The 15286-nt window shown below is 48.9% G+C and overlaps 1 protein-coding gene across 3 annotated transcripts in view; it reads left to right on the top strand.

The window, feature by feature from the left end:
- Positions 1-15286, top strand: part of HNRNPAB (heterogeneous nuclear ribonucleoprotein A/B) — a 115592-nt gene that overhangs the window by 47467 nt on the left and 52839 nt on the right. For all 3 annotated transcript variants that reach the window (XM_082256861.1, XM_082256860.1, XM_082256859.1), the window contains exons 2-3: positions 5009-5177; positions 5269-5427. In XM_082256861.1, coding sequence (XP_082112987.1) covers positions 5009-5177; positions 5269-5427 — 328 coding nt within the window. The remainder of the gene's footprint in view (positions 1-5008; positions 5178-5268; positions 5428-15286) is intronic.

The raw sequence follows: 15286 nt of genomic DNA, 5'->3' as shown, positions 1-15286 counted from the left end.
TCCAAATGTAGCGTTTATGGTTGTGGCCAAAAAGCTCAATCAGTCCAAATAAATGTTCCAGCAGGTTTGAGAATTGTCTGTGCCGCTTGGCGTATTGTAAGCGAGATACTTTTTGGCATTTGCTTGGTAATGGCTTTCTTCGGGCGACTCGACCATGCAGCCCATCTTTCTTCAAGTGCCTCCTTATTGTGCATCTTGAAACAGCCACACCACATGTTTTCAGAGAGTACTTTATTTCACCTGAAGTTGTTTGTGGGTTTTTCTTTGCATCCTGAACAATTTTTCCTGGCAGTTGTGGCTGACCTTTTTAGTTGGTCTACCTGACCGTGGTCTAGTTTCAACAGAACCCTTCATTTTCCACTTCTTGATTTGTGTGAACACTGCTGATTGGCATTCTAAATTCCTTGGAATCTTTTTATATCCCTTCCCTTTCCTTTTTTTTTTTTTTTTTTTTTTTTTTTTTTTATATACAGTTCACTCAGAATCCAGAAATGTCAGTGCAGCACTGGATGAGACGCAAGGGTCTGTCAGGAGTCCAGAAACGTAGCCCTGGTTCACATCAGTGCTAAGGCAAACATTACATTTGTTTCGGAGCACAATACGATTGTGAGATGCAAATTCAGCCATACAGATTGTACGTATCTGTCTGAGGTCTGAACTGATGCGCCCCCCTCCCCTGCGATTTGCATATGCAGGGCTCCTGCATCGCATATATGTAAACCGGCACTCATTGAACTTTTTTTTTTTTTTTTTTTTTTATATGCACAATAATTCCAAGCAAACAGATCACAGGTGAGGATGGTTACCTTTTTTTAATAGCCATTCAAACCCCTTTGTGTCAACTTGTGTGCATGTTATCAGGTCAAAATCACCAGGGTATGTAAACTTTTTTTGATCGGGGTCATTTGGGTAGTTTTTTTTTTTTTTGGTCATGATTTAAAGAGTTAACACAGTTGATCTTAAATGGCTTTAGTCAAACACTAACCATGAGTGAAATTTTTTTTTTTTTTGTTCATATTCTCAAAAATTGCCAAGCAATCGCATTCTGCCAGGCTATGTAAACTTATGAGCACAACTGTGTAGTATTAGTATTATTTATTATTATTATTATTTATTATTATTATTATTATTCTAGGAGTCAGACATGAAGCTATATGAAGGGTGGAAGGGAGATATAACTAGATTTTTATAAGAACTTACCATAAAATCCTTCTCTGAAGTTTGACAGTTTGACAGACGCAGCTCTTATCTAGTCAGTGACTGTAGGGTTATGCTCCTCCTATCAGGAATAGGCACTAGCAAGTTAAAAAGCTTAACCACACCTATGGGGGCTGTCCCTGCAGGCATAACCCTACACGCCTTGCTATCAGTCTAGTTGCAAGCAGTGTTTAGAATATATAAAAAAAAAAAAACCCATTCACTCAGAAGTAGAGGGGCGGTTGCTGCGTCTGTCGAACTTCAGAGAAAAGATTTAATGGTAAGTTTTTACAAAAATCCAGTTTTCTCTATTCATCGGCAGACACAGCTCCATCGAGCCAGACTATAGGGATCTCCCAAAGCAGTATATTTATGAGGGGTGGGAAGAAGACGGAAACGTAACTCCCCAAAGGCTAAACTTGGCCAACCAGGAACAACTGGAGCTCACCCTGAATAAGCAATCCACGCTCAAAAAGAAACAAAAAAATCGGTTCTCTTTAAACAGCAGCCTGCAAAACCTTGTGGTCAAAGGAAGCATCCGAAGATGCCAAAACATCTACTTTGTAGAATTTTATACACTTATGCACAGATGACCAAGGAGCATTGGCAACCACCCTTTTTTTAGGTCTGCGTACCAAGACTGGCGAGGCCAGTCCGGAGCCACCAGGATGGCCGGAATCCCTTCCATCTCTATCCAGCGCATAAACCTCAGCAGAAGTTTCAAGGCAGAAATTAGCTGATATCGACCCCCAAGGAGCGTCTGTGGCATCGGCCAGAGGATCTCGAGACCTGGCTACGAATCTCTGAACCTTTGTTGAGAGGACAAAACACAGGAGATGAAACGCCTCCGGGTGCACTGACCACTCCACTTGGTTCAACACCTGACGGCGTGGGTAATCCGCTTGCCGGTTCTCCACACCCTGCAATGTGTACAGCAGAGAGGGCTGGAATTAATTTTTCCACCGCCGTGGTGTCTTGTCTGATTGAAACTGGACAGTCTTGCAAACGAGTCGTCCAATAGCTCAGACAAAGCTTTATTGCTCTGATCTCCAAAACATTTATCTGTAGTTTCGACTCTTCCATCATTCAGGTACCCTGGGCACAGAGCTTCCCCAGAACGCTGCCCCAGTCAGATAGGCTAGCGTCTGTGGTCACCGTTCAAAACTGAAGGAAGGACTTGCCCTGGCATAGTGCTGGAGACTGGATCCACTACTAAAGAGCAGACCTTGTGTCGTGGCTTAACCGTATCCGAGTCCAAGGACTTTGAATCCTTGTTCCATTTGACAAAATCTCCCTCTGCAAAAGTCTGGTATAGAACTGAGCAAACGGAAACCACATTCGAAGGTTGATCCATCAGACTCCCAAGCCTGCATGCAAACTTGAAGAGGATAGATTGTTCGCCAACAAAAACCGAATCGCCTCCTGAAAGTTTTGCAGCTTGGCCAAGGTGTTTCTTCCCCTGGACAAGGCTGAATCCAGAGTCAAGACCAGATTACCCAGTCTCAAGACAGGTGTCTGCAGGATTTTGGTTGGAACAACAATTTCAAGAAATCCGTGCTTAGATCTGACAGTGGCCGTCAGATCCCCCAACAAGACTGGAGAGTCCACTCTCAACAGGAGATCGTCTAGGTACCGCAATCACCCGCTGGAGCAGCAATGCCAACTGCTGCTAAGATTTTAGTAAACGCTCTGGGAGCTGAGGCGGGACCAAAGGCTAACACCACAAATTGATGATGTTGCTCTGCGACCGCAAAGCGAAGAAACCACACAAAGTGGTTCAGGGCCTTGAGATCCAGGATGGGACGCACCTTTCTTTCCTTCCTTCCTTCCTGGGCACTCTGAAGAGGTTTGAAAAAACCCTTGAAAACATTCCTAAAAAGGAGTCTGTACAATCAACTCCTTGCGACAGCAAATCGTGTACCGCCTCTCGCAAGTCCCTTTAACCGGACTGGGGATAGTCTGAGATTGGACGGGCAAGACCTGAATTCTATCTTGTACCCAGATTGGATCAGTTCTTGAACCCATTTGTCCTGCATCAAGGAGGTCCAGGGTTCCAGAAAGAAACGGATGTCGGGTGGTGGCATCCCTTCATGCAGACGAGGACTTGTCTGCAGGTCAAGACTGGCTGGTCTTTGCTTTCCCCGACCATGGCTTCTTGGAACCCCCAGAAGACCTGAATGATTTTCCTTTTTTCTTGCGACCCAGAGGCACGAAAGTTTTTTTTTTTTTTATGAGCATTAAAGGAATGCCCCTGCCTAGGATGTGACGCCTTGCCTTTAGAGGATTGGGGAAGATGAGTGCTCTTACCTCAACTTGTCCAGGGAATATCCGTCAAGGCCTTTTTAGAAGCCTTGTCCGCCGACCAGCTTTTCAGCCAGCCCACAGGAGATTTCCAGCACGATCTGTGCAAAAACGAAACTGACACTGACTGTACAGGAAAAGAAAACTCGGCCTCTATTTAAAGCCATGCCACATACCTATCTAGCCTATGGACCTCGGGATAATGGCCGCCCATGCATTCTCGGGGATTTATAGAAAATTGCTGCCCATATAAACTAATGGCAATATAAAAATGTTCCACGGCGCGCCATGCAGTCTCCAGGAACCTCAAAAGGGGGCCCAGAACAATGGGCATCGGAACGTCCCTGCCCAGGGTCCCACACAGGACAAGTCACCCCCCTCAAGCGCCACAGCAGCCGCATAATCACGCCCCCCCCCCCCCCCAAGTAAAAACCTGCTAGGGGTAGGGTAATGCCCAAGGGTACACAGGACTAGTCCTCCAAGGTGCCAGGGGAGCTGAGGGAGCCCCTAAGGTCCGACTATTCTAGGGAAGGGCCCACGTCCGCTCAGACTGCCAGGTGTTTTTGTGGGAACAATTTACACACCATACCACGGTACCAGGTGTGCGCCATTCCGATACAGATCACCTCCCACCTAGGATTGGGGCTGCTGTCAGCCAAGGGGAAGCTGCGACTCAGGGTGTTCCAGGTCGTGTGCTTCCCAGCGAGAGGGTCCCCTCACAGGCTCGTTCCCATCCATCGGGGCACTGTCATGGCGAGGCCTAGTTCTGGAGTATAATCTGCTCATGCTCACTGGCCAGGCTGGGAGACCTTAAGGATCTAGATTATCCAGTGCGAAACAGCCAGCTGTTGCTTGTAGTTCCACTGGATCTTGGTCCTCGGGAACTAACTAGTGAAAATAAAAAAAATCACACGCTAACCTTCCTATAATAGTGAAGACCGAAGTCCTATTGCTTAACTAAGCAGAAACAAAACTGTTTGATAGCAGGGTGTGTGGGGTTTTGCCTGCAGGGACAGCCCCCATAGGTGGTGTTAAGCTTTGTTCCTGCCTAGTGCCTATTTCTGCTGATAGGAGGAGCATAACCCTATTGTCTCTGACTAGATGGAGCTGTCTTGTCAACGGTAGAGGAAAAATCTTTTATATTAAAGTAGTACTAAAAGCTGAAACTTTAAAAAAAGAAAATAACCTCTGTGTAATATATGTTTGCAAAGAGCAGCCTTGATTCTCTTCCTCCTGGGGCCCCCACCGACACTTCTGGCTCTTCATGCCTTCAGAGTGCCCCTATAGCAAGGTAAAAAATGCATTTGGTATGCAGACCAACTAATCGGTTGACCAACTAGTTGACAACTTTTCATAATCGATTTATTTTCGATTAGTTGTTTCAGCCCTAGTGCCAAGCATTTCACATTTTTCTATTGCAGATGTAATTTATTACACTCCCCCCCCCCCCCCTCCCCCCAGATATTTTTGGAGTATTTTGCTAAACTTTTTTATATTTACCATATTCCAGGAAAATGTTTGTTGGTGGTCTCAGTTGGGATACAAGCAAGAAAGACCTAAAAGATTACTTTTCTAAATTTGGTGAAGTGACTGACTGCACAATCAAGATGGACTCAAATACTGGTCGATCTAGAGGGTTTGGCTTTATTCTGTTTAAGGATGCTGCTAGTGTTGACAAGGTTTGTATCAAGTCCTGTATTTTTTTTTTTTTTTTTTTTTTTTGTAATTACCTATGAAGTTTTTTGTACTTAAGATTCTCCCTTATGACAGGTTTTAGAACAGAAAGAGCACAGACTAGATGGGAGAGTAATTGATCCAAAAAAGGCAATGGCTATGAAAAAGGACCCAATAAAAAAAATATTTGTTGGAGGACTAAACCCAGAAGCAGGTGAAGAGAAGATCAGGGAATACTTTGGAACATTTGGTGAGGTATGTCTGCTGTTATCCATATACTTTTTTTTTTTTTTTTTTTAAGCTTCTGTAAGACTGTGAGCAAAATTAAGTAATCCGTAATTTTATTATGTTTACATTTTTGTTTGCTTCTCTGTACTTTGAGCATAATTTCTGTTTCTATGTAGTAATGCCCAACTCAGCCTGTTTCAACCCTTTATTTCCTGGCAATTTTTCTGCATTCAGTGCTGTAATAGTTTTAAAAATAAGTTTGGTACAGTACTGCATGGACAATACTTTTTTTTTTTTGTTGTATTTACCATATTATACAACGCTATGGTCCTGCCACTGCCTACTTTAGAAGCACCCCCCCCCGCTCATAATTGTAGCAGACACCCCAAAGGTGACTCGTACTACAGTTTTGGAAACTTTAAACATGCTGTTTTGCACTTGGCCTTTTATCTACCAGAGCAGTTTAATTTATGCGATGCGGGAAGGCTGTGAATCCGCAGCCTGCTCCCGCATCGCACACGCACCCCCGGCAGTTCACACTGCCATATGCGATACGCTGGGGGTGTCAATGTAATCTTAACGACACCCCCAGTTTGATCGCATATCGCAGTGCGATCGTGCAGTTCGCACAGGATCGGATCGCACAAGTGTGAACCGATGTGCGATCCGATCCTGATGCGGCTGCCAAAAAGGGTCCCTGTGCGTGTTTGCTGCGGTGCGAATTTAGCCATACAAACTGTATGGATAAACTTGCACCGCACAGCCGATCGCATGTAATGTCGGAGCAGTGCGCTCCGACATTACATGCGAACCCCGCACACGCACAAGTGTGAACCGGGGCTAACAGTGTAAATTTGCTGTCCGCACAAAATAACTCAACACACAGCCATTAATGTGTAAATCGCTGGCAACCAAAGTGAGTACACCTGTAAGTGACAATGTCCAAATTGGGCCCAGTTGGCCATTTTTCTTCCCTGGTATCATGTGACTTGATGGTGTAAATGGGGAGCAGGTGTGTTAAATGTGGTGGTATTGCTCTCCCTCTCATACTGGTCACTGGAAGTTCAGCATGGCACCTCGTGGCAAAGAACTCTCCGAGGATCTGAAAAAGAGTTAATGCTCTACATAAAGACTGCAGCCCCTCGGCTATAAGAAGATTGCCAAGACCCTGAAACAGAGCTGCAGCATGGTGGCCAAGACCGTACAGCAGTTTAACAGGACAGGTTCCACTCAGAACAGGCCTCGCCATGGTCGACCAAAGAAGTTGAGTGCACTTGTTCCGTGCCATAGGTCTATTTCCCAGCGGTTGAAGGGGTGGGGGTCAGCCTGTCAGTGCTCAGACCATACACTGCATCAAATTGGTCTGCATGGGTGTCGTCCCAGAAGGCAGCCTCCTCTAAAGATGATGCACAAGAGAGCCCACAAACAGTTTTTGCAGAAGAAAAGCAGACTAAGGACATGGGATTACTGGAACTGTGGTCTGATGAGACCAAGATAAACCTAATTGGTTCAGATGTTGTCAAGTATGTGTGGCGGCAAGCAGGTGAGGAGTGCAAAGACAAGTGTCTTGCCTACAGTCAAGCATGGTGGTGGGAGTGTCATGGACTCCAGTGGCAACCTGTGTAGCTCTGCTGAACTACATGCCCAAGAGGGGGGGGGGGGGGGGTTAAGGCAGAGCTGGAAAATAATGGTGGCCACACAATATTGACACTTTGGGCCCAATTTGGACATTTTCACTTAGGGGTGTAATGACTTTTGTTGCCAAGGGATTAGACCTTAATGGCTGTGTGAGGTATTTTGAGGGGACAGCAAATTTACACGGTTATACAAGCTGTACACTCACTACTTTTTCTCTTACGTCCGCTTGACAGTCGCTGCCCACTCATTCAGTCTTCATTCGGTCTGGGTATTGACCTCTTATCCATAGGAGTAAGCTAGGCATAAGACTTGTTAAAAACAAAGCAATTTACATACACACCTATAGGGGCTGTCCCACTGGTCCAATACCCCCCTGCTATCAGCATTCCCAGCTCAGTTTGTCTTCTGCCTAGTTAGGAATTATCCCTGTGCTGGGGCTACGGTCTCAGCCTTTCTTCTGTGTTTTTTTTTTTTTTTGTGAAAAGTGTTTTCTTGCACTACTAGCTTATTTGTTCCTGCGCTTAGTTGGATCTTCGGAAGACTACAGCGTTTGCGGAGCTGGGAGTCGGACTGGTCGTCCTGGTGTCGCCTTTTTGGCGAGGCGTTGGATACCTTGGTGAAAGGCGTCACGGGGGGTAAAAGCACCATGCTGCCCCAGAACCCGAAGAACAAGTCCTTTCGTGGCAAACTGGGTTCCACCTCCCGACCCAATCAGGGGTCCTTTTGTGCCTTTCGGAATCAAACCAAGGGCAAGCCCTTCAAGGGCCAAGGTAGCCAGAAGAAGCCCTGGAGGGGCAAGCAGAAGTCAGGCAACGCCGGTTCGGCGGGTCTATCCGCCTCTGCCTGAAGGGGCGCCCTCACCCGTTTCAGGGGTGGGGGGACGTTGCGCGGTTTCCTCCAACCTTGGCTGCTCCGAATTCCGGACAGGTGGGTTCAGGAAATCATTCGATCAGTATACAAGATCGAATTCCTTTCCCGGCCGGCGGACTGATTTTTTTTCCCCTCCAATCTTTATTTGACCCCAGGGCGCCTGCAGGACCTGCATCAAGCGGTGCAGGACCTCCTGGCCCAGGGGGTAGTTGTCCCGGTGCCTCATCGGGACAGGTTTCGGGGGTTTTATTCAAGTCCGTTCACTGTGCCCAGAAAGGAGGGCAAGGTACGTCCTATTCTGGATCTGAAAACGCTGAACCGCTTTGTGCGCGTTCGGAAGTTCCGTATGGAATCTCTCGGTGGTGGCCTCCCTGAGCCCAGGGGAATTCATGGCTTCTATAGACCTGAAGGATGCATATCTACACATCCCAATTTTCGAGGGTCTCCAAAGGTACCTTCGGTTCGCTATCGCGGAGGACCACTATCAGTTTGTGGCGTTACCTTACCTTTCGGTCTCGCTTCGGCTCCAAGGGTCTTTACCAAGGTGCTGGCGCCTGTTCTGGGCCTGCTACGGGCACAGGGCATTGCAGTCTTGGGATATCTGGACGATCTCCTCCTAAGATCGAGTGTCAGCCAGGACCTGCTGCGTGATCTGTCCACCACGGTACAGACGCTCCAGGAGTTCGGATGGACCATCAACGTACAGAAGAGTCGACCTTGTCTCCATCAGTTTGTCTTCCCTATCTGTGAATGATCCTGGATTCTGCTCAGGCAAAGGTGTTCTTGCCGCATTGCCGGACGAGATCAGGTCCCTCAGGGACCACCCGTCCTCGTCCCTCCGGACCTGCATGCGGTGCCTGGGGTTGATGGTATCGGCCTTTGAGGCGATACCTTTTGCTCAGTTTCATACTCTGGCTCTCCAAGCGGAGATCCTGGCCAGGTGGGACAGACTACCTCAGTCCCTGGATCTGAGTATCTCATTGATTCCTTGGACCAGAATGGATCTTCTGTGGTGGCTCCAGTCCCCGGCAGTGTCGGAAGGCAAGTCCTTCCGTCTGTTACTGTGGACAGTGATTACCACGGATGCAAGCCTGTCAGGCTGGGGTGGGGTCCTGTTCAATCTGTCTGCCCAGGGCACTTGGTCGGGGGAGGAATCCTCCCTTCCGATCAACGTGTTGGAATTAAGAGCGATAAAGCTCTGTCTATTCCAGTGGTCGGATCGACTTCGGGGCCGTCCTGTTCGGGTACAGACTGACAATGCTACTGCGGTGGCTTATATCAACCACCAAGGGGGCACCAGGGGGGCCCGGGAGGTGACTGACATTCTGTCTTGGGCCGCGACTCATGTCCCGGGGATTTCAGCAGTTCACATTCCGGGTGTGGAGAATTGGCAGGCCTGACTATCTGAGCCGCCAGACCCTGGACCAGGGGGAATGGTTCCTACATCCGGAGGTCTTTCAACTGCTGTGTGCGAAGTGGGGATCCCCGGACGTGGATCTGTTCGCGTCTCGGCTGAACCACAAGTTGGAAAGGTTTGTGGCAAGAACGCGCGATCCTCTGGCAGACGCCTCGGATGCGTTGGTGGCCCCTTGGCATCAGTATCGTCTGATGTATGCCTTTCCTCCGATTCAGTTGTCCAGGTTCCTTCGCAGGTTGGCCTCGGAACCTCGCTTGGTGATTCTGGTGGCACCGGACTGGCCACGCCGGTCCTGGTATCCCGACGTTCACCTGGCAGTGGCGCCTCCTTGGCGGCTACCAATGCGGGAAGATCTACTGTCTCAGGGACCGATCTTCCATCCTGCTTTACACTCGCTGGCTTTAACGGCCTGGCTGTTGAGACCCAGGTCCTGAGAGACGGGGGGGTCTCGCCCCTGAGGTCATTCCTACTTTAATCAAGGCTCTGAAAACCTCATCTGGTAAAATCTATTACCGTACCTGGAAGGCTTATTTCGCCTGGTGTGAGTCCAGGGGGTTCTCCCCTCGCTCGTACTCGGTGACGAGAGTGTTGGCTTTCCTTCAGACTGGACTGGATTGGCGCTGGCCACGATAAAGGGCCAGGTATCCGCACTGGCTGTTTTTTCAACGCCTTGTGGCGTCTCATTCTTTAATTCGCACCTTCATTCAAGGTGTGTGACATTTGGCTCCTCCTAGGAGGGAGCCTTTACCTCCATGGGACTTCAACTTGGTTCTGTCCGTGTTGCAGCGTGCTCCCTTTGAAAACATCCGGGAGATATCGTTGCCTCGGCTGTCTAAGAAGGTTGCCTTTTTGGTGGCGATCACTTTGGCTCGCAGGGTGTCGGAGCTGGCGGCGTTGTCTTGCCGTTCTCCTTGCTTGGTGATAAACCAGGATAAGGTGGTCTTGCGACCACATTCGTCTTTTCTTCCTAAGGTGGTCTCTGAGTTCCACCTTTTAATGAGGACATTGTCCTGCCTTCGCTTTGTACGAAGCCTAAGCATCCTAAGGAGGTTGCTTTGCATTCCTTGGATGTTGTCAGGGCGATCAGGGTTTACCTGTCGTCTACGGAGTCCTTTCGGAAGACTGATTCCCTCTTTGTCCTTCCTGAGGGACCTCGGAAGGGCATGGCTGCGTCTGCAGCGACCATTGCCAAATAGATTAGACAGACCATTGAGCAGGCCTATGCTTTGCAGCAGGGGTGGGGAACCTTTTTTCTGCCAAGGGCCATTTGGGTATTTATAAAACCATTCGGGCGGGGGCCGTACAAAATTATCACCTTTTAAAAATTAGCCTGTTATATTTGGTCAAACATTTAATTATCTCACCCCTAATGTGATGGCTATAACTGCTTCTCTTTGGTGAAGTGTGTGATGTTAGCTAGTATTGATGATGTTGCTACTCGCAACAGGTTTTCCAGGTTTGCATCGGTCAGTCTGGAGCGCAGATGACTCTTTTGTGGTGGTAAGTTTTGAAAAGAACTGCTGGCAGGTACTGCTGGTGGGTATAGCTGGCTGGTACTGCTGTGGGTACTGATGGCTCAGGCTGGTACTCTGGCTTGTATTGTGCTGTGAGTACTGCTGGATGGTACTGCTGGCTCAGGCTGATACTGCTGTGGGTACTGCTGACTCAGGCTGGTACTGTGCTGTAGGTACTGCTGGCTCAGGCTGGTACTGATGGCTGGTAGTGTGCTGTGGGTACTGCTGGCGGGTACTGCTGGCTCAGGCTGGTACTGCTGGCTGGTACTGTGCTGTAGGTACTGCTGACTCTGGCTGGTACTGCTGGTTCTGCTGTGGGTACTGCTGGTTCTGGCTGGTACTGCTGTGTGTGCTGCTGGCGGGAAATGCTGGCTAGAAGTGTAGCAGAGCCATGCTGGAGGAAGAGGTGATGTTTTCTGTATTGGTCACAGGCGGAGTGCATTTGATATCACTCCGCCTGTGACTCACTCAGACACTCATAACGGAGCAGGAACTAAACAGGAAGCATCGGCTCCATTCTGACAGATCAGCTGAGACACGCTAAGCTGCATGGGGGGCCGGACCAGATGACTTCGGGGCCGCATACGGCCCCCGAACCATAGGTTCCCCACCCCTGCTTTGAAGGAACGGGTTCCACCATTCCCTGTTAAGGCGCACTCTACCAGATCTTTGAGTGCGTCCTGGGCCTATTGGCATCGTGCCTCGGTGGCCCAGGTGTGCAAGGCTGCGACTTGGTCGTCGGTGCACACCTTTTCCAAATTCTATAAGGTGGATGTTCTGGCATCAGCTGATGCCTCCTTTGGCTGCAAAGTTCTCAGTGCGGCAGTGCCATAAGGGACCCTTGTTTTTTTGTGGGTCCCTGGCTGTCCGGTTTGTTTATTCCCCTGGGTTATTTGCTTTCCTGGGCTGTTGCTCATGTTGAGCCTTGTTTTCTGTTGCCCAGAAGGTTCTCTTACTGTGAGTGTAAGGTTCCTTTCTCTGATGTGGGTACTGCGTTGCCTTTTCTACGGTTGCATCTCCCACTCATGTCTTCACTGCTTTGGGACATCCCAATAGTGATGACTTAGAGGAGGCAGCGACTGTCGAAGGACGTAAGAGAAAACAGAATTTTTGTAAAATCTTACCTGTAAAATTCCTTTGAGTCCTCCGACAGTCGCCGCCCTCGCCCCTCTTTTGGGGTTTTCTTGTACACTTGCTGCTATGCTACCAAACTGAGTTGGGAGTGTTCACTGCAGGGGGGTATTGACCAGTGGGACAGCCCCCATGGGTGTGTCTATGCAAATGCTTTTGTTCTTTTGACTAAGTCTTATGCCTAGCTACTCCTGCGGAGCGAAGCCAATACCCAATAGTGATGACTTGGAGGAGGTGGCGACTGTCGGACTCAGAGAAAGGAATTTTACAGGTAAGATTTTACAAAGATTCAGTTTTTGCTTAAATGTGCTGAAACTTAGGCTTTAACTCCTTGGTTAACGCAGAAGATCCATTACTGTAGTAACACTTGACTTTTGGCACTCTGTCTAGCTCAAAAAGTCCTGTGATAGGCTCCCTCCAGCCCTTCACTTACCTGAGGTAGTTCCTTGTAACTGTGCTGCTGCAACTCCTAACGCTGTACACTTAACTATTCATGGTCCAACTGCTGGCACTCTCTTTACACTTCAGGGTCCCCAGACTAGGCACCCCCTTTTACACTAGCTGGCTCCTGGATCCCTGGGACCGTCACCGGAGTGGTCCCCTCTACACTAGGCAGACCCTCAGGGGAAATTCACAGTACTCGCGAACTTGGAATGCTTTCCTGGAACTAAACCCCTCTATCACCGCTGGTCCTTGGCACACCGGATCTTCTCCTCAGCTCGGCTCTCTGGATTCACAGGCAGCCACATGATCCTTCTGACAGGAGGAGAGACAGCCATACCCTCCCTCCTGGGACTCTGTTTCCCGCCAAAGACGCTGCGTCATGCACTCTCCTCAAACTTATACTCCTAGAATGCTGTGCGTCAGAATCTGCCTTTCTGGGGTAGATACTAGCCTGGGCCTGCCATTGGCTGGATTTCCTCCACTGCCCAATGAGGGCTATCTCAGCCACACCTGGGAACCATGACAACCTGACTGAAAATCATGGCCCTGCTTTTAAGCAGACAAGGACCACTATACTTTACCTAGCACCTACCTTGTAGGGTGCTACATCAACAAATGGACCTTCTGATTGGGTCCACCTGGAAAAACAGACCCCATCAAATTGCCTGTGTAAGAGGGGCCTAAAATGTAAGCCGTAATTTTTAAACCTTCAAATGTAATGGATGTTATCCACTGCTAAAGTGGAAATCCTTTAACGCTGAACTCCAGTGTGCCCTTCATTCTTGCAGTTGTACAGGTTCCTCTCCTGTAATGAAATTTGCCTAATACACACTGATAAACTGTATTATATTAGAGGCTGCAACATGTTGTTGTATAGATCCCTTCTTTTCTGGCTTGAGGACTGTTCCTGGTTCATTCATTCACTGTATTCATTCACTGCATTTCTGTTCTTTCTAAAATGGAGGCTCAGCTTCACATAATGGTGTTACCTAGTGTGGGTGTGTTAGGGTTGTTTGCATGCAAACAAGTATGCCTTGGAAATCTCACTCCTGCAGAATGACATGGCCCATCCAAGGAGTTTAAAATCTTTAATGCTCGGTTCACACTATTGCGATGCGGGACGGCTGCGAATTCGCAGCCTGTTCCCACATCACACACGCACCCCCGGCAGTTCACACTGCCATATGCGATCCGCTGGGGGTGTCAATGTAATCTTAACGACACCCCCAGTTTGATCGCATATCGCAGTGCGATCGTGCAGTTCGCACAGGATCGGATCGCACAAGTGTGAACCGCTGTGCGATCCGATCCTGATGCGGCAGCAAAAATGCCTCCTGTGCGTCTTTGCTGCGGGTGCGGTGCGAATTTAGCCATACAAACTGTATGGCTAAACTCGCACCGCACAGCTGATCGCATGTCATGTCGGAGCAGTGCGCTCCGACATGACATGCGAACCCGGCACACGCAGAAGTGTGAACCGGCTCTAAAACTAAATCTAAAAACTGTAAATCTTTACAGGTAGCTATGTAATGCACCCTTCCTTACCCTCTCACCAGCCATGGGCTGTCTGCTTTTGTGTAGAGCCTGGATCTCCAAACTACAGCCCTCCAGCTGTTGCGGAACTACAAGTCCCATGAGGCATTGTAAAACTGACATTCACAGACATGACTAGACTTCAGATTTTAATCCCCCACTCTTTAATCTAAATTTCTCTTACGTCCTCCGACAGTCGCCGCCTCTTCATATTCGTCACATATGGGGTATTAGACTTTGCTCCGAAGGAGTAGCTAGGCAACAGAACATGTTAACAATAAAGCTTTAACATATCCCACCCTCAAGGGGTGGTCCCCTCAGTCAATACCCTCCTACTTCCTGCAACCATATCTCAGTTTTAATGTCTAGCTTGTCAGGAGTGGCTGGCTCTCTCTGTGCTGGGACTTTCTGTCCCAGACTCTTTCTTCTTTTTAATATTTTGTTTGAGTTTTTCTCTCTACCTTTATTTAGCTGTTATTTTGTCAGCGTTAGTTCTTCGGACGAAGAGGATCATGCGGACTGGGTCTCGGGCTGGTCGCAGGTCGTGGGTCAGTGGCTTCCCAGTCTGCCATCGAGCGTTCAGCCAGGTAACGCTCCTGGCACAGTGAACGACCCATCCCTGTTCGGTGCAGGGATGATTGGTGAGGTGGCTACCTCACTGGACGCTGTGCGGTTTCTTAACCCCCATTTTGTGCGTCTTGAATTGCGACTCTCCCTGCCTCATGTGCAGCGGCTTGTTCGCCTGTGCGGGTCCCCCACGCCATGTGAGGTAAGTGTATCTATGTGGGGACCTGTCTGTCTGGGGGGGTGTCAGTCTGGGACTGTGTAACCTGCCTCTATTCACACTGCTTGTCTCCCTATCTCTCGGCTGCATGCTGTGGGCTGCAAGGGGGGGGGGGGGGAGCTGTATGACACTGTGTGTGTCAGACTGGTCAGTGTGAGAAGCTGTGTGCTGTGGGGCATGTTTTTTTGGCATGTTTGGGCATATACGGCGATCGCTGCGGCGATCTGACATGTATTCTGATATTGGAATGTAATGTGTGTTTTAATGCACTGTGGAGCGGCGGTTTCGGCGCCAAACGACGCCATTTTGCCTACACCCGCTCCGGCCGCATGGTTTACATGCATGGCGGCCATTTTCTTGTAGCCTCCATAGGCTTACATAGAAGCGCCCTGGCAGCATCACTTCCTCTTTCCTGGAACACCGATCGAGGCAGCAGCAGCGGCGAGGGTCTCCTCAGGTTTTATCCTTCTGTTCTTGCTATCCATTGCCTGTGTTCAGTTTGCATATTCCCTGTGGGGGTCTCATTGTGCTTGTGTGTGGTGCGGTGGGCTGCGC

This window comes from Pelophylax lessonae (genome assembly GCF_965119305.1).
Source record: "Pelophylax lessonae genome assembly, chromosome: 4".
NCBI lineage: Eukaryota > Metazoa > Chordata > Amphibia > Anura > Ranidae > Pelophylax > Pelophylax lessonae.
Note: the sequence above shows the minus strand (reverse complement) of the source record. Positions and strands in the feature narration are given on the sequence as shown.